Source organism: Podarcis filfolensis, assembly GCF_964270895.1.
Source record: "Podarcis filfolensis genome assembly, chromosome: 10".
In the NCBI taxonomy this organism is placed as follows: domain Eukaryota; kingdom Metazoa; phylum Chordata; class Lepidosauria; order Squamata; family Lacertidae; genus Podarcis; species Podarcis filfolensis.
The window spans coordinates 27393698-27413930 of record NC_139612.1 but is presented as its reverse complement, the minus strand read 5'-3'; the positions used below and the strand labels follow the sequence as shown (position 1 = coordinate 27413930).

Genomic DNA, 20233 nt, shown 5'->3' with positions numbered 1-20233 from the left:
TCTTTAGTAAAATCCAGCTGATATAGGACTGCCTGCCACCTCAGATCATGTCTCAGGGTGAAACTACACATTACATTAATAGCATAAATTCATGTTTATTGTCTGGTTTGCGGCAGGGTGTGTGTGTGTGTGTTACTTTAAAAATGGTTGCTGTGTCAGTCTTGCAGAAAAGACACCCTCACCCTGAATACATTCCTCTTACATTACAAGTACTTTATGCTACTAATACTAATACAAGAAAGGAAGACCATTGAGGAGTACTAGAATTTAATTTTCGGTAGCAGTGGAATGGAGCCAAGTAAATTTATATTGCTTGTATTGTGTGCGAGAAAGGTTTTATGTGGACAGAAGCCTGAGGACATGGAAAGAATTTCAACTAAAGGAGCAAACAGCACTTTGGGAGCGGGGGGGGGGGAATAGCACATAGGGGGCAATTTTCAGGGAAAAAACAAAATGGAGAAGAATGAACAAGACCCTCCACTGAGAAGCCCACAGTCCAAAGGCAGACGATGGACCCCAAGTAGTTACTCCCCACCCCCTTAAAAGAGGGGCTAGCACATCTAAAAAAAAAGTGCTTTACCACATAGAGTTTGGTGATCCTATACTTTCTCTAATACTGTTAGTACTAAGCCCCTCTAGTTTCCAAAAATTGTTTTTCTCGTCTCATCTTTATTTTCTCATTAGAACTTGCTAACTTCTTACAACGAAAAAAGCACAGCATCTCAAGATTCCAGGACACAGACCAACAACAGGACTTGAAAATTTAAACCAAGGATGGCAAACCTGTAGTCCTCTCCCAGCTACAGTTCCCACAATCCCTGACCATTGGGATGGATGTGCCTTGGAATCCAACATCTGGAGGACCACAGCCTCCCCCCAACTCCTGATGTGCAGAACAGCATGCACACAAATTTCTTAATCTACAGCTCCTTGGCTGATCAGTGAACCAAAGTTGTCCAGTACTTTTAGCAAGTTCCTAGAAGTGCAGATCTTTCTTTTTTTTTTTAAGCCAAAACATGTCCATTTCTTGCTATTAGTAGTATCCATTCCTTTCAGATCCTGCACTACTCCTTTGCTTGTCCTACAAAATATAGCTTCACAGAAGAAGGAGGCTTTGGATCTGAGTCAGGAGATCAGCATGTCTGCTTCAGCTGCATTTAATGGGCGTGTATCACTCGCCTGAGGACTTCCTTAATCACAGGTACAGGTTGAGTAACATCAGGGTTCAATTGCACTGTATGTAACACAACCTACATTTTAAAAATAGAAACTACACATCCTGCAATTGGCCTACTTATCTCACTGATTTTCCCACCCTGCTCTTATAAATTTGTTGCTTCTGAAATTTCCCATCTTGATTCCTACTAAAAGTTTCTCAAGATAATTCCAAGGATTCAGTCTGTGAAATTATCCTTCTGACAATTTTGATCTTCGTATTGTTCATGTCTAAGCGAGGCAATCCTGGCATCCCTGGGACTTCAAGCTTATTGACATCATCATCATATTTATTTATAATCCGCCTCTTTCCCTGACAGGCTTACAAGTAAGAATCACTAATAATGTCAATAAAAAGCAATCATTAAAAACAATTAAACATTGATAGAATTAAAATGTGTGTGTATGTTTGTGTGAGTCACACACACACACACACACACACACACACACACACAGAGAGAGAGAGAGAGAGAGAGAGAGAGAGAGAGAGATACAGATAATTACAATAAAAACAGCACTGCACCAGCCCTTTCATTAAAAGCAGTCAGTTCCCAAAAGCCTGTTGGAACAAGAAATTCTCCACCTGCCAGTGGAAGGACAGCAAGCAGGGAGCAAGCCTAGCTTCTCAAGAGGGGGAGTTTCAAAGTATGGGCGGAGCCACTGAGAAGGGCCTCTCCCATGTCCCTACCAAGGGTGCTGGTAAGGGTAGCAGGACCAATAAAAGAGTCTCCCCCAAATATCTCAAAACACAGGCAGGTTAATATGAGATAATACAGCCATCAGATAGCTAGGACATAAGCCATATAGATGACAAGGACACAGAAGAGAACAGCCCCGCCCAATCCATCACTTTGTCCTGAATTGTGTTGGAAGATACATCCTGGTGGCAACTGAGGGTGTCAAACGGGGTTTTTTTGCTGCCCATAATGTTGAAACTATAAAATCAATTCACCAGTTGTATGCAAGTATCTGCTCACAGTGTTGGCTTTCCTACCACTGATACAATATCTCTGAACCCTGTTATCCTTCAATTTTAGGCTATGCTCCTATATTCACTTACCTGAGAGCAAGTCTCATTGAACTTATCTCTGAGTGGACATGCATTTGGTTGCACTGTTCTTTGAACACATAGCTTTATTCTTTTCTGCAATTTAATCTCATTGTGTTCCAAACTTGACTTTTCCCATCTTCACACATTTCTGAAATCTGTTATTTTGGATGCCTTATTCTCTCGGTACACAAGGTATCGGCAGAGAGAACTCCCGTTACCAGCTGCTAATGGGAATTTTGTGCTTAAGTCTCCTGGGTGTTAGAAGTGAGAACGTTCTCTTCCTCTTTGAAAGCAGCTCTCTTCTTTGAGCATTCACAGAAAGCACAAAACAAATCGATGCCCTGCCTCGCTAGAGACTTCTTTGACTAGCTGAAGTGTCCGATTTTGGTCCCAAACTCTCAGATACGGAACGTCCATTAACAGTCCAGATTAGAATTCTAATAAACTGCAACATGATGGCCTTCCAGAGCTCAATATTCAGAAACCCAAACAGGGAAAAGTTGAATATTTAGATAAATACCGTATTTTTCGCTCTATAAGACACACCAGACCATAAGATACACCTAGTTTTTGGAGGAGGGAAACAAGAAAATAAATATTCTGAATCTCAGAAGCCAGAACAACAGGAGGGATTGCTGCACAGCGAAAGCAGCGATCCCTCTTGCTGTTCTGGCTTCTGGGATAGCTGCACAGCCTGCATTCGCTCCATAAGACGCACACACATTTCCCCTTACTTTTTAGGAGGGAAAAAGTGAGTCTTATAGAGCAAAAAATATGGTAAGCCATGGGAGTGGGGCTTTTCTGCTTCTCAAACTTAGGAACAGCTGGTTGTGAACTCTTCACATGTCATAGAACAAGCATCCCCAACCTGCGGCCCTCCAGATGTTTTGGCCTACAACTCCCATGATCCCTAGCTAACAGGACCAGTGGTCAGAGTTGATGGGAATTGTAGTCCAGAACATCTGGAGGGCTGACGGTTGGGGATGCCTGCCATAGAATGAGGTGACTGAATGCTGAGGAAGTACAGCTGGCAGCATCACCTCAGACGCCGGCTCTGGAGTTGAGTCATGTTTTTGAAAGCTCACCTGTGGAGCATGTAGAAAAACAAACTCAGAAGGGAGAAACTTTTCTCTTTGATAGGCTAGTTTGCTGGTAGTCACCAGCCCACCTGCATCCAGAAAAGGTAAAATCGAGGCCACTTTGTGGCTTGAGGGGCTTCCGTTGCTTTTAGGGGGCTGAAAACCGCCATTTAAATTTCCGACAATGCTCCTGGTAACAGTACGATAGGGTTGCCATAGGAAATCAAAATGGCAGTGATCCCTCTTGCTGTTTTAAAGCAGGGCCCAGGGCAGCTGCCTGAAAGTGCTGTGTATTGACACACATGGTGGCCACAGAGAACAGTCCTGTGGTTGAAGGCGTCTTCTGCCTGAAGTGTTGTCTGGTTCAAATCTGGGTTAAATGTAATGAGCCAAAGGAAAGTTTTCCATCAACAGTTGGCACCTGGAAAGCTGGGAAGCAGGTCACCTGACCGCAGTCGTCCCCACAATGGTAAAATGGATTTCTAGTCCCATGTTCAAATCCACACTCAATCTATGGCACTCACTGGGTTACTATGGGCCAGTCACTGCCTCTCAACCTAGCCTATCGCACAGGGTTGCTGTGAGGATAAAATACGTTTGTGTTTGTGGGGTGTGTGTGTGTAACCATTTACACCATGCTGAGCCCCTTGGGTTAAAGATGGAATATAAATGTAGTAATAAAAAGTACATTCATACATATAATTTTCTTATTCTTATTAATTTAATTTGTACACCACCCTATAACCTGCAAATCTCAGTGTGGTTCACAACATAAAAATCACAAAATAAAAACAGGAAATACTTAATAAAAATGAAAGCAAGTACAACTCAACAATCCCCCCCAACAACACATTTTAAAAAAGACATTTATTTTGCATAAAAGTGGTATATGTTTATATCTGAAATGATATGGACATGGACATGGGGACACACACACACTTCACTTTTCTCAAGGTAATGGTTTCCTCTTCTGTTTTTTCTGCTTGCCTTTGGCTGCTAAATGAAAGAGTTGCTCCCTCTACAGGACACTGCTGAGAGTAATAATCAACTTATTTTAGGGATGAAGTGGAAATAGGAAAGAAGTGTTGTAGCAATTCACTTTTATTTATTTATATTTTTATTTCCTTATTTCATAAAATTTATACCCCACTTGATGAAAGTTCAATAAAGAGGACTGTTTACCACTACCTGTGATGTACTGCCAAATGAGTGAGGATAATTTTCTTACCCCTTCTTCTGATCATATGCAAAAAGGTGGTAAAGATTCCCCCCCTCTATTTGGCAGAATGCTTCAGATAACTGAATTGACATTTAGCTTACCATCTTCAACTATGTAGTGAGAAATGGGCAAAGTGGAGGTCCTGAGTCATCTTAATCTTTCAATCCTTAGAAGATAGGATGAGTTGGAAGCCAGTCTCCAAACCAGACTGAACAACTCTGGATTCAGAGTACATTAAAGCCTGTACAAAGCATATTGAAGTAATCAATTCTATCCCATTTCCTCCAGAACTGGGTAGAAAATATATTGTCTAATGTGTAAATAAACTATTACATTCAGTTCACATTTAAAGGCGTACCTACCTAATTCACAATTTCTGAAACAGCACAACTGAAATCCATCCATCCTTCAAAATTCACGTTTCCCTAAATTTTGCAGTACTCAAGCTATGTAATGCATACAGAAATGTATATCTTAGGGTAAATTGTGCATAGAAATACACACATATTAGGCAAAATTGCATATAAACATGGATATAATAGGAGAAATTTGCATTGACATGCTTATGAATTTTTATGAGAATTTTCAGAAAAATCACAAAATGACGTGGAAATGTGGAGAGCTGTTTTTAAGATGGGGGGGGGGGGAGAGAAGAAAAACTGAACAACTGATAGACTTGCCCATCCCACCGATTTCAATGGGAAGGAGTAACTATATGTGTAACTCAACAAGGATCAATGGGACTAGGCCTTTTTCATTCCTCATTTTATTGTCCAAATGGGGTAACCAAGTTTATTGAGCAGCTGTATGTAAACAAACACCTATAAAGCCTATAAAGAGTAAAAACCAACTCCTGACAGAGCCTTCGTTCAGTTTCACAGGCATTGTATTCTAGCAGTAGAAAAAGAAAAAGAAAAAGCTGGCATAACAGACTAAAGTGTAAACAGAAAGTCTGCTGAACCTAAACGACAGGAGAGAGCTATAGCTCTTTATTAACCTGGAGAGATTCATCTATCAAGATTTCACATCTGTCTCTTGCTTCTTCTTCTTCTTCTTAAGACAAAGATTTAATGTTTGCTCTGCCACTCCCCAAGTTTGGATTTAGAGCTTTGACCTTGGATCCCTTCCCATATGCTTTTGGTGCTGTGCTTATTAGCTTAAAAGTACATGCTGTATTTGTGTGCTTCAGAGGGTACAGTTGGACTGGAAGGCTGGAAACTTTAGGTGCAACTAGGAGCAAATATTAGAGCGACCGACCCCCACCAAATGAAGCTGGTCTAGGGCAGAGGTGGGAATGTGTACCTCTTTGAGCTATATCTGGACTGCAGCTCCCTGAGCACTGGTCATGCTGACTGGGTCTAATGGGAGTTGGAGTCTTAACAACTGGAAGACCATCTTTGGTCTCAGGGGAAAAAAGACTCGTGATACATTGTCTGGATTAGGCATACATTGTGGATATTTTCCTCCCACATATGCCAACATTTGTGATCTCTCTTATGTCTCTAACTTAAATCAAACTCTAGGAACTCGACGCTGTTCTCTTTTCTTGAGTGAAAATTTTTTTCTCCCCCCTTTACTCTCCTTTGTTAGATCCATTTCATTATTTTTTTTCAGGCAGACATCAAGATTTTCATTTTTTTTAAGGGTACCAGCACGTAATATCAAAATGCAGTTTCCAATACGTATGATACAAGTAAAAGCAACTGTAAAAGTAAGTAAAAGCAATTGTTTAAAATACGACAGTGGTACCTCGGGTTACAAACACCTCGGGTTACAGACTCCACTAACCTGGAAGTAGTACCTCAGGTTAAGAACTTTACCTCAGGATGAGAACAGAAATTGTGTGGCAGCAGCGGGAGGCCCCATAAGCTAAAGTGGTACCTCAGGTTAAGAACGGACCTCCAGAACAAATTAAGTTCGTAACCTGAGGTACCACTGTAACAGCAGATAAAGCCTTATCAGCTCAGTTTGTTTTGTTTTTTAAAAAAGTAAAATAATTTCCACAGCAGTCTTTCCTTTCCCTTTCTTTTCTTAAATTACGGTTTCAGTGGGAGCCAGGATTGGGACCACAATGCTACAGACCTGACAAAAAAAATAAATAAATCACCCTCCAACCTATTCACAATCAACAGGTCTGCATGGAGACTTGATATTCCACACACACATCCTGAAGCAGAAAAATCACAACAGGTGCATTGCTGCTAAATCACTCATATCTGGAGGCATCCCGGACTTTATATATGAAACATGAAGTCTACCATTGAGTTATGAACCCAGTCCAAATAGATCCTAAAGCAATCATGTACAAGGCAAAGCGGCAAAGTATCAGACTCTTCAGGGAACTACTCAGCAAACACTGTCAAGTCAAAAGTCTGGATCTTTGAATTAGCCTTCATTTGGGATTCAAAACTCAAGACGCTTTTGCAGTTCCATCCCTTCCTCAATTTGTGCACCATTGTCAATAATAAAATAATTCACCAGGCTGGCCTTAATTTTTTCATTAAAAAAACCACATACTCAGTGGACACACACAAAGCCCAATTAAAATAAAACTAAATCTGCAAAACAAGGCGGCTTAAGTGTTCTTACACGTATTTCAGACACACGTTACGGCTTGGTTTGTCTCATGAATACTTCAGCACTAATATCCCCAGAGTCTGTTTAAATGAACTGGCTGTACCCAATATGAAAGGGCATGAGTTTCAATCTAGTTCAATTCCAGACAAACTATGTGAAATCAAACAAAGGAAAGCTGGAAGAATTGCTTGCCTCAAATTACACTGTAGATATAAAAGACTTATCCTGAAATAATAGCTGATGGCAGGAATAATGGGCTTTATTAATATATTCAATTACTCACGGCAGTGCCTATACATTGAATTGTATGAATAGTTCACCATTCACACATAATCTTAGAGGGGGGGGATGTTCTGCTTGAGGCTAAGATGGAAATTAATTTGTTTGTTGAAGCTTGCCCTGTTTCCAGTTTTAGCAATTGTTTCTGCAGTTGAAAGGGTTGCACTTAGTACTGCCAACAGATTTAATAAAGTCTATTCCCGATATTGAAAACCAGGAATACAACTGATTTGCAATATTTGGAGAAGGGGCAAATGAGAAGGAGAGTGATGTTTTGACCTGCAGGTTAGTCTGGGAGTTGTGGATCAGCTCAGCTCATATTGGAATCCACAAGAATCACATTCCTTTTGCATCTCTAGTCCAGGGTATCTGATGGAGCCCTCTCCTCTGAGTTTTACTTGCCTCTGAGGTCAGATTTCTAAGTCTATGGGACACAACCTTCTCCAGAATGACACTCAGATCCTTGAATTCCCTTCCTTAGGAGGTGTGTTTCTTTCGCACACTTTTTCTGTTAAGTGACCGTTTTTATTCCCTGATTCTAACGTTTTGTTGCTTTTATTTTGCAACTGGGAGATTTGAATCATTTATTTCTCGGTTGTAGTTGATTAGGTTGTTTACTTCCTTGCAAACACACCCCTTCAGGCTGGGAAGTGGCATGTAAAAATATACAACAACAATTAAGACTTATAGAATACCGTGTTGTCATGGTGCCTAGAAAATGCTGAGATCTTCTTCCATGGGCATCAGCTGACCAAGTTGCTACTATAATCCATTATCTGGCCACAGTAGGTGGGGGGAAGAGTGAACAAAATGGACCCTGGAAACTCATGGGGCTGTTGCATTTGTGATGGGCTTCTGAAGACCCGGCATGAAATAAACCTTTCACCAGACACAATGCTAATAGAGTCATCAGTCTGGCACATCAGTAATGCTGAAAAGAAAGTCTGCTAATCCCCTCTGCAGTCTCCCGCTTTTTGCCCTTAGGCTGCAAAGAGACTTGCCAAGTAAAGGGAAATAACTGGCTGCAAATATCTTCTCTCAGCTGTTATCTACTCCATTAAGGATCTAGGTGAGACCAACCTCTGCTGAGGACAATGCTGTACAAAATATCTGTGATTATCCTGCTGACTTTGCTATGAGATTTATAGTCATCCTCATCCCTCTCTCTGCTCAGGTTGAGGGACTGCCCAGGGCTTTCAGATCATGCCATTTACATCTGGAGGAGAGCAGTTCACTATAGAATTACCGTATTTTTTGCTCTATAAGACTCACTTTTTCCCTCCTAAAAAGTAAGGGGAAATATATGTGTGTGTCTTATGGAGTGAATGCAGGCTGCACAGCTATCCCAGAAGCCAGAACAGCAAGAGGGATTGCTGCTTTCACCGAGTAGTGATTCCTCTTGCTTTTCTGGCTTCTGAGATTCAGAATATTTACTTTCTTGTTTTCCTCCTCCAAAAACTAGGTGCGTCCTGTGGTCTGGTGCGTCTTATAGAGCAAAAAGTACAGTAATTCTCTTCAGTTGCAATCCTTAACTCACTTACGTGGGAGTTAGCCCCATTGAACTCCATCAGACATAAATAAATAATAATAATTTATTTATACCCCACCCATCTCGCTGAGCTGCCCCAGCCACTCTGGGTGGCTTCCAACACATAAAATAATAAAAAACATCAAACATTAATAGTAACAATCTGATCCTATATAAAAAGTCTGGGCAGACATGGTAAGGATCATACTGTTAGTATGGTGCCAGCATCAGTATGCATGCATTATATACCAAGAAATGAATTTCTGCCTGTGAACTGGAAAAAAAAGGTTTGTACTTTGTTTACAACTGGTTAAATGAACTGACAAACAACATGATTGGAAAAAAGAGTGCTGAGAATTCTATAGGGCAAAAAATAAAAAATGCAGCTCTTCCAGGAAACGATTGTGCATTTTTCTCCCAGGAAAGGACTTCTGTGTAAAAAAGAAAAAAGCGCAACATTTGTGTATAGCAATCATTGCACATGGCAAAAACCTATGCAAGTGTTTTGCCATGTATGTAGTTTGGTAAACTGCTATGAATGACAGCTTACACTATGGGCTTTGTAATACTCAATTTTAGATACACATATGCATGATAAAGGTAAAGGTACCCCTGCCCGTACAGGCCAGTCGTGTCCGACTCTAGGGTTGTGCGCCCATCTCACTTAAGAGGCCGGGGGCCAGCGCTGTCCGGAGACACTTCCGGGTCACGTGGCCAGCGTGACGAAGCTGCTCTGGCGAGCCAGCACCAGCGCAGCACACGGAAACGCCGTTTACCTTCCCGCTATAACGCGGTCCCTATTTATCTACTTGCACTTGGGGGTGCTTTCGAACTGCTAAGTTGGCAGGCGCTGGGACCGAACGATGGGAGCTCACCCTGCCGCGGGGATTCGAACCACCGGCCATGCGATCGGCAAGTTCTAGGCGCTGAGGTTTTACCCACAGTGCCGATAGCCACATGCAACACATGGGCTCCATGCTTTCGCCAGTATGTAAATAATCCCAAGTGTGTAAGAAAAGTGTGCAAAATGGCATAAGATAGCCTCAAAAGCAGTTGCTGTTCCACCCCAATTTCTTTACAGCCACTGCAAATACAGTTAAAAGCAAGTAATAACCACAATGGATTGTATCTTAGTCTATTCACTGCCACAAGATGTGGTGAATGCTAGGACAACACCTTTGTGGCATGTGGTTACCACTACTAGGTCTATGCTCATGAGTTAACCTAGGCCCCCATCCCAAACTGAATTGGGCTTTGGTTAGATCAGGTAGGGACAGGCAGGCAGGTTTTAAAACCCTGATTAAGCATGTGGTTGCGAGGGGGTGTGTGTCTCATTTTGCCCCTTTCCAACCACGTTCAATCAGGATTTAAAATCCTAATAAAACATTAGGGCTGGCTCCCAAATCAATTCAGGACCTCTGTCTGGGTCAAGCCGGCCCTGGATTGTCCCATATCATATTTGTGCCAATCCAAAGTTCTGGTCCCAGATCAGTATTTGTGTGTGCACAGCCATAACTACTACACTGTACAATTGTAGCATCACATGTGTTCCAAACCCCTGGCCTACCTGGCAGCAAGTCTGTAGGCCAAGTCCGAAGTCCAAAGTCTGAGGGTCGATTCACACAAGCAAAGTCCAAAGGTCAGGAAATGAGGCACAGGGTCAATGCAAGTAGCCAAGTCTGAAGTCCAACAGCCAGGATACAGTCCAGAGTCAAACCCAAAGCACAGTCCCATGGCGGTCCAGGAACATCCAAGTCACGGTCCCTCAACATGGGCAGTTGAGAAGCCACTCCACCTCACCTCTGCTTCCCTTTTATACTATTCCTGCTGATTGCCTCATCTGGGCTTGATGAGGCAGGTGATTCTCATCTGCTCCAAGCCTACTCCAGCTGAGGAATCACCCAGCTCCTCCCAGAGCTAGTGAGACCCACCTGGCCAACTAGGGAGCTGGGCTGTGGGCCTTTGCGTGCCTCGGCCTCCTAGAGCACCTCACCTGCTGCTCCCTATGCCTTAGAGCCCGCCATATTTGTGGAGACTGGGGCCCCTCTGGCTCTGGTGATAGGTCCTGCTGCTCTGGTTCCTGTGCCCTGACCCTCATCCCCTCACCATCCTCCATCACCCTATGAGTATTTCCTACACCAACCTCCCCTTTCCCACCCCCAGCTTGTCCCGGTGTTTCCCAGTCCTGGCTACACCCCTTGCTGGGCTCTTCTTCCTCCTCCCCATTGTCCTGCCAGTTCATGACAACATGAATGGAGATGCACATATGCACATTTGGCATGGCTACTTTTGAGGTCCTGAGCATCTCTGGTAATTGCTTGCATGCTTGTTTATATGATTTCTAACCCACCCATCACCAAGAAGATTCCAGGGTTTTGTGGGACTCAAGCCGCTAAAGGTGGCATCTTTTAATGTCTGCTATGCCTGTTCAGTTTTGAATCACAGGGTTATTATGAAGATATGCTTAGATAGAGCTATATTCTGGCATAGCCTGTGCACTTGGGACAGGGTGGGAAAGATAAATTTATCAAACACGTTCTAGTCAAGTGAAGCCATGTGTTTAGGTCATGGCAGGAGAGCATAGCACAGATTCTTTATTTTCCTCAGTAAGTGTTTCTTTCTCCACCTTGCTCAGTGTCTATTCATAATGTGGATGGTCTAGAAGACTCATTCGCATAAAACAATTACTATGATAGGAGTCCTTAAATATATTTACAAAATGTTCAGGCAGACTGAGAAATACTTTCACTAGCCTCAGCTAAAATGAATCCCATGACTGCAAATAAAATGTGTTAAGTGTGTTTTAAGTGCAGTATACAATGTGACACTAGATAGTGATGGTGAGCCTTATGGAAAATTTCAGAATGGTTTTTATATGTGTGTAAAGGTAAAGGGAACCCTGACCATTAGGTCCAGTCGTGACCGACTCTGGGGTTGCGGCGCTCATCTCACTTTATTGGCCAAGGGAGCCGGCGTACAGCTTCCGGGTCATGTGGCCAGCATGACTAAGCCGCTTCTGGTGAACCAGAGCAGCGCACGGAAACGGCATTTACCTTCCCGCCGGAGTGGTACCTATTTATCTACTTGCACTTTGACGTGCTTTCAAACTGCTAGGTTGGCAGGAGCAGGGACCGGGCAACAGGAGCTCACCCCGTCGCAGGGATTCGAACCACCGACCTTCTGATTGGCAAGTCCTAGGCTCTGTGGTTTAACCCACAGTGCCACCCACGTCCCTTTATATGTGTGTAGATCCCACCTTATTTAGCTTTTGAACAAGTCATTGGCCAAGACCACACCCACATTCAGAGGCAGAGCTTCCTGCTCTGGCACCCAGAGCGGTGCAGGGGTGGGGCTAGCTGGCCTGGGGGTGAGCATCGGGGTGAACGTCGGGGGGGGGCACCACTAGCCTCCCGCTATCCGCACAGCGAGCGTTGTGAGCACCGCCGCTAGCATCTTGCTGCCCACGCGGCGAGTGTGGGGGGTGCCACTAGCCGCACGGCGAGTGTCAGGGTGGGGTGCCACCATCCGCCCATGTGGCAAGTGTCTGGGGCGCAGCGAATGGGGGGCACGCAGCGATGTCACCCCCAGGGTGACCCGGGGTGGACCACCCCCCACCCCCTTCCTCTGCCAGTGCCCACATTTTAAAGTTACATTTGAAGAGGGGAATACTAAAAAAAAGAGAGAGAGACTTATTTTTAACATTTAACATGGCTGAATTTTCCCAAAAAAGCTCTGCTGTTAAAGGAACATTTATCTTCCTTTACGCTGCGTTTTTCTACTGTAATAACTAGTTGCTACTAATCCATAATTCTTCCAACAGGTGTTTGGCACAATATGGCTTCAGGCACCACTGAGCTAAAAACTCCCTTGCCTGTTTTCCAGCTTTCCCAGTACAAGAAATAAAAAAGAAGATGACGGTTCTTGTGTGATTTGTCAATTCCCATGTGAGATTAGTACGGATGCGGGTGATTAAGTGCCAGCCTCTAAATCCTAGTTGTCCCCCAAGTTCTCAGGCAGGCAGGAAGTGTAAAATGTGGAAGAGAAAGAGGGGGTGGGGAGGATATTGCATGTTTGCAGCTGATGAAATATGAGTCATTCAAGCTAGGGCGGTGTTAAGCAGGCAGAATATTTTAGAAAATAACTGGTTGATTAAAGAATTCCTGGAGTGAAGTTTGTCAAAAGAAGCTCTGCTGCTAAACTGAAAGTTAAGTTGCATTCCTTTACATGAAATATTTCTGGTGTAACAACCCCTTATTAATTGAGAATCCTTGCACCAGATGTTTGTAGCGGGTCGCAGTAACAGGATCCGGTGACCACTTGGGTATAAAAACTGGATTGCGTAAAGTGAGGGCAGAGCAGCCACCAGTTGTACATTTGTGGAAATGAGCATGACTGCTTATTCACTCAGCCACTCTATGCTCAAGGGAGAAGAGGAAGAAGTTGGTTCTTAATGGGCTCAGCTTGTTTAAAAACAGCTTAAAGCCACTTCCTGTGCTATTAAGTCCCTGTGCCGGGGGGGGGGGGAACGGATGGACAGTGCTGTCCCAACCCCTCCCTCCCCCGTCTCTCAATATATCTCAACAGGGTCTATTTTACATTTTGTTCAATTTAAACAATAAAAAAATGGAATGCACCACCCGATCACCTCAGCCCTGGAAGAACAGTTGCTGCTTGGATGAATTTAATGTGGTAGATTCATTGCTACAATTAAATGACAATTTACTAATAGCAGTGAATCATGGCTTAGGCGCAACTTCCTCTTCAGCCGGCCTAGGACACCTGGGCAGGGCAGAGGAGTGGTCAGGGCTTTGTGGACATTGGCCAGCGTGCTGCGTTGCCTCTTCCAGTGTGTCAAAATAGGATCACCCTCACCACCACCTTGCTCCCTCCTAGCACTTCTCACATAAGTCCTGCGGCTTACAGTGCCAGGAAGACGCCTCCACGGCCTTTTCCCACCTCCACGACTTCCACTGGCTTTAGATCATTTATAGACTTTATGTTTCTTTCAAGAAAATTGCATTCATTTGTATGTAGAACTATGTGTTCAGTGTTTCGGATAATTGAAAACTTACAGTCTGGCAAAAGTCATAAATAAACACCCTCTCAATAACACTTATCGGTAGATTATTCAGTATTGCAGTCGGGGTTTTTTTTTAAAAAAAGGCCAGTATTAAGAATGTTACATTATAAAATCAACTTTATTACAATGATAATAAATAAAAAGAAGAGGGGAAAAAATCAGTTCAGAACATAATAGTCAATATTACCAGAAAAAGTACGGAGAACATGTTCTTAGTAAATACTATTAAGCCAGGGGAATCCTCTGAAATATTCATTCACAGCTTGATCCCCCAAATGCTGGTCCAGCACTTCTTGCTGTGAGACGCCTGGGACTTATCGCTATCACAGTTACTGTCTGTTGTTGACAAAACAGCTTGTGTTACGGTTACAGCCAAAGCCAATATATAACTAATGAAAGTAATAATTCGCAAAACAATCTTCCAAACTTTATTCCTGCGTAAACTCTTTCTAATTTCTTTAGGTCATGTACCAAAAATCTTGTTGGCTTTTTAATCTGGTGCATAGAAGCTCTGTAAAGTGTATAATACCACTTACTGGTCGCTTGTCTTTTTAACCTCCAATTTAAAAATTATTGTGCAGCAGTGATGTAATTAGAAAAACATTTTTTCCCATTAACATCATTATTGAGCCTACCTAAGTTTTTTTTTTAAAAAAATATTGTCCGACAGAGCAATCTTATATGGGTTTAAGTAAGGATCCATTGAGTTAAATGGGATTCACTCCCAGGTAAGTGTGCAGGGGACTGCAGAAAAAGTTCAAGATATAGAGCAGGATGGTTCAGATAAATAAATCTAGATTCAAGAAGCAGGACTGTAGATTTTTGGTAAAAGCTCACACCCCTTTTGTTCATGCATCTTTTGGAAATCCTGCCCTACGGTTCATGCACTAGATATAATATTGTAGATAAAGACTACCGTAACTGAGTTAATCCTAGGAAGGGGAGAATAACTCGTATGTATTATGGGAAACTTATGGATAAACTATTACTGGATGGTAAAAATGCTGCTTAGGGAAGAGTGATTTCCATGTCAGGCAATATGCCCAAAGAAAGGGTGAATCTCCATATGTGTGCTCATCACCTGATGACGATAATATTAACATCACGTGATGCCTTGCATGCAGTAAATACCTATCACAGAGCCAACAGCACAGGAAGTCTTTCATATCAATTCAAACAAACACCAATTCGAGCAACCCAGTCTTGAGACACGAACCTCTAGTTATTTGATGCTGAATGTAAAATTTTAGCCTGAAATCCATGAACTCAAATGATGACTTCAGTTTTCAGAATAGATGAAACAGAAAGTTTAAAATCTATGTAAAGGGGGTGTACAAATAAAGGGTGGGATCCAAGACATACCCAGAGTAGACCCATTGAAATTAATGGACAAGAGTAACATGAGTATAATTAGCACTGGACATTAACCAAAATATATGCATTATAGCGTAGAAATTTTAATTATCATGCCTCATGGTAAGTCTCTGCATAACACTTGGTATGATCCAGAATTTTGGGGAGGTAAGGTAGTCTGCAAATAGGAAAAAATAAGAGACAGATAAGGCATGAAATGGGATACTAGAAACTGTCATTTCACTTCAGGATTTGAACCTGGGATGGATATCTAATTTTTCTTTGTTGATACCCTATCTGAAAAAAGCTATATATTCTCATCACCGTTCTACCCATGCATACTAGAAATAGGTTGTGTTGTATTCAGTGAATCTTATTCCCAGTAAATGTGCATGTGATTGCAGCCCCAGTTGCTCTCTGAGGAAAAAGACCCACTGAACACAGTGCAATGTACTTTTGAGCATAAGATTGCATCAGGCCTCATTGGAGGTATCTGTAGAACATATTCATTATGGTGTGTGTGCATATTATACAACATAACAAATATGTCAAGTTGCATTGATGGGAGGTAAAATGAAGCAGCAATACAGAAGATTATCTACATGCAAGCATTACATTCTTTTCTGTTACCATGATTAAAACAAAATCAATTACTCAAAACTGCAACTCTGTATTTCATAATATATAATCATATATAAGTAACACTTATGGCTCCCCTAATACATATTAAATGTAAAGTTAGCCACATTGCCTCATAGCTGATACACAATTAACACAGTGAAACAATAGATCTTTTGAGTAAGTCTCTTAATTCGAATGTCAGAACAAGTTGTCAGTGGTCAGAGTTTCACAGCACACTTCATCATCATCAACACATCTGTCTATTCTTGGAAAAACCACTTAATAAAGCAGTCATTACTGTCAAATATTCTAAACTGATGGTACCTCTATTTGTAATCTTTATTAGATCAATCAAAAGCTTTGCAAAATCAATTGGTACAAAGACTTTCAATGCTCTGTGAGCCAATGTACTCCCTACAATACCAGCCAGTTGTTCCTGAAACAGTGATAAACATAGGAGCCAACTCCTAGGGGCTGAGGTCCCTTTGTCCCATCCCCCTCATAAAATATTTGAGCTCCTCCTATTGATGGGCATTGCCATTCAAATGGAGTGTGCGCACCACATCTTGTGATCAATTTTGTGGGGCAGGGATTATCTCCACACACCCCCAAACATTTTGTTCAAGTTAGCACCACTGGTGATAAAGCACTATAAGCTGCACCCCATTCTAAATATTCCTTTGCTGGTGACACAAGTTACACATCAGACTATTGTCTTCATTGACCTCTTTAGAATCAGGGCTAGCTCTACCATTAGGCCCAAGGAGGCAGCTGCCTCAGGTGGCAGATTATGAGAGTGAGGCTCAATGGTGAAATGTTGGAGGATAGAGTTGTGTGTGTCATGTACTTTTACTGCCAGTCTGGTCACCTTCAGCACACAGAATACGTGGGTGTACCATTTCGTCCTTCACCTCAAGCAGCAAAATGTATTAGGCCAACTCAGAATTCACACATGCTTATGCAGATACACACACTCACCCCACACCTTCCTGAATCAAATTATTATATACACAGCCACATGGAGATATCTCTTCTTCTATGTGGTTGCATATCCATGTTTATGTTCACTTAAGTGAAGTGAGGGGTTAGTGTTTGTGTATTGGATCAACAGGCACAATGCTCTCATGGTCTGGAACATGGGTAGGCAAACTAAGGCCCGGGGGCTGAATCCGGCCCAATCACCTTCTAAATTCGGCCCGCGGACGGTCCAGGAATCAGTGCATTTTTACATGAGTAGAATGTGCCCTCTTATTTAAAATGCATCTCTGGGTTATTTGTGGGGCCTGCCTGGTGTTTTTACATTAGTAGAATGTGTGCTTTTATTTAAAATGCATCTCTGGGTTATTTGTGGGGCATAGGAACTTGTTCATTATTTTTTCTCCAAAATATAGTTCGGCACCCCACAAGGTCTGAGGGACAGTGGACCAGCCCCCTGCTGAAAAGTTTGCTGACCCCTGGTCTGGAAGTTGGGACTTGAATATTTGTTCAGCATTCTGAATGACTGAAAAGGCTTTCTCCATCCCATTTAATATTTCTTGGTGGTGCCTTTACATTGATCAGGCCTGACATGTCCATAGTCTGAACTACAAACCAGTGCAAGATCTTCCACTCTGCATATTGAAGCTCAATAGTTTAAGATGGCAGCTGAACACTCAAACATTCTCCAGAAATCAACATGAGCTTGGGATTCCAGTGAAACAGAAGAATGGCTATAGATCCATGAATCAAAACAGTAATGTCTGCTAGCACTGTGAACTACTTGCCAGAGACTTCTAGGGACATTCAGGTGGAAATGAGAGGTGGAAAATTAGAGAGCACAGAGCAAAAACGGAGGCAGGTCTGAAATGTCCACTCTTCTGTGGCTCTTCTAATCAGCAGAGGTGACAGTGGCAGTACGGCTCTGACTGGGATGCAAATCCCTTCATAGTATGCTGAATGCAGGAGCAGCCAGTGCAGGGCAGCAAAGCCAGGCGGCTGATTGTACAGCAGTGGTTCAGCTGCTCCTTAAAGGGATGGGGCAGCATGGCAGTCAGGTTGGGCCTATGCAGGAAGGAAACACTGGATTTGCTCTACTGCTGCCTTCACATCACTGCCACCCAGCCCCAGCCCTGCCCCATTGAGCAGCAGCAACACTGCTGTCAGGGGAGCTGAGGCATGTCGCTGCCCCACTGCACTGGCCATTCCTGGTTGAACATTACTGCGTTCCCTTCGGTATACATATCTCTTAAGGCTTTATGGAACACAAGAGTGGTTTCCCCCCTTACCTTTGGATTGTCATTTTGCTTAAATGCATTTTGTGCAGACTGTACATTTGAGCGGAGGGGGCTCGAGGCTGAGGCCAGCGTAGGCAGCCCTGTTTCCCCTCCTTGCCACAGTGTCCATTTCTACCCAGTTTGATAAAGGCAATCAAAGTATTCAAAACTGGTCCGAATAAGCCATGTCACTCTAAAGACAAGTGGTTTGGTTTCTGAGGTTTGGTTTCAAATGGCATACAGCTGGAAGGCACACCACAAAAGTCTAGATTAGGACAGCCCCTTTATAACAGCCAACAAAAACCATGGTGAAATGCTTGCCCATTCTGTTTACGAGCATTCACTTCTTCCTTTGCAATTACGTTCTTTGGTCCAAGTCTTTGGTCCGATCCCTTTGTTTGTTTTGGAAGAAAGATTCACACACCACTGGTTAGGCACTGTCAGGCTGTCATGTCTCTATTCAGTTTTAGGCCGGAAAGTGCCGTCTGCGCCTTTTAATATTTTGTCGGCGATGCTCCCCATATTTTTCTTCATAGCTTTCACAGGATTCTCATGCAGGAGTGTCTGTATTAGATACTTCTCCCGTTTAATTTTGCTTTTGGTTTTCTTTGACACATCGGGAATTATGTGTGAAATAGCAAATGTCACCAAGTAGATGATATGCTGGATGGGGGAAGGAACACAAACAGAGTCAGCTACTCAGAATATACAACCATTATAAAAAAGAGTAATATTGCCCAGTTATTGACTTTTGCCGCAATCTGGAAAAATTCTGTAGGCCACATCTGCAAAACACATTTAAAGCGCTGCTACACCACCTTAACTGTCACGGCTTCCCCCAAAGAATTCTGGGTATTGCAGTTTCTTAAGGGTGCTGAGAATTGTCAGGTTAGAGAATTGTCCTATTCCCTTCACAGAACTGCAATTCCCAGAATTCCCCGGGAAAGGAGACTGATTGTTATACCACTCTGGCAACTGTGGCAGGGCAATAGAGGTCTCCCAACATTTCACAGCACCCTTAACAAACTGCAGTTCCCAGGATTCTTTGGGGGGGGGGAGGGGAAGCCATTACTGTTTAAAATGATACAATAGCACTTTACAGTAAATTCATAGTGCAGATATGACCTACGTGCACTCAGATAACAGACGCATGAGGATCTGCACGTTCACGTTCATTTCAAAGGATCGATCTAATCTGGAGATGCAAAGAAACAACCTCTAATGCACGGCAAAGGGAAATGTTTCTTTAAGGTTTCCTGCTGGTTGCTAAGAGAGTTTCTGAGAGCATGCCCAGGTGGCAATTTATTTCTCTCTCCGCTCCCTGCTAGGAAAGCACCAGCCATGCAGCTGTTTATCTGTGCCATCCCAATGTGCTACCTACCACGGAGACCACAGAGCTATGCACTGTTTGTGCAATATGGACAGAGAAGGACCCTCATTGGAGTCCTACCTGGGGACAGACTCTGGGGGGACAGCAGCTTCCTAGCTTTCCCCGAGCTGAAAGTTCGAATGTATTTTATGTTTTGCACCATCGCTGCCATCCTGCGCATTCAGTGTTGTGGGCCCAAGGCTGCGGGATTCCATCCCAACCGAGATTAGACAGGCCCCTTCCTTGCAGACAGATGGGTGAGGTATAAATAATAAAACCATTACTATTATAAAATTATTATTGCGGAACTTCAGGTGCCTGAATCAGACTTTCTTGTTCCAGCCGGCACTTTGAGGTAGTCCAGTTATGTGATAAACGTTTATTGCTTCATTGTCCTATTTTCTGTAGATTGTTTTGATGTAAAAGGACACTGCTTAGAAGTGTGAATAATTAAGCAAGACACAAACGTCTTTAAAAAAATAAATAGTTAACTAAGTGAAGGCGAAAATCGGGGTTTTTGTGCAATGGCTCTTTTTTTCTTTTTTGGCAGGCTTTACTTTTAACTCCCAACTAGGGTGGCAGGCAGAGATCTTAGTGGAGTTTAATATCC

At 42.8% G+C, this 20233-nt stretch overlaps 1 protein-coding gene across 4 annotated transcripts in view; it reads right to left on the bottom strand.

Annotated features, from left to right (window-relative positions):
* Nucleotides 1-14127: 14127 nt before the first annotated feature.
* Nucleotides 14128-20233, bottom strand: part of ANO6 (anoctamin 6) — a 76443-nt gene continuing 70337 nt past the window's right edge. For 2 of the 4 annotated variants that reach the window (XR_014539270.1, XR_014539271.1), the window contains exons 20-21: nucleotides 17357-18917; nucleotides 14128-17285 (exon numbers count right to left, since the gene is read on the bottom strand). Coding sequence is in view for 1 of the 4 variants with exons in the window: in XM_083574450.1 (XP_083430576.1) it covers nucleotides 18711-18917 (207 nt within the window). In the remaining 3 variants the exon portion in view is untranslated. Of the gene's footprint in view, nucleotides 18918-20233 lie in introns of all 4 variants that reach the window. The other 2 variants (XR_014539269.1, XM_083574450.1) reach the window with 2 other exon arrangements.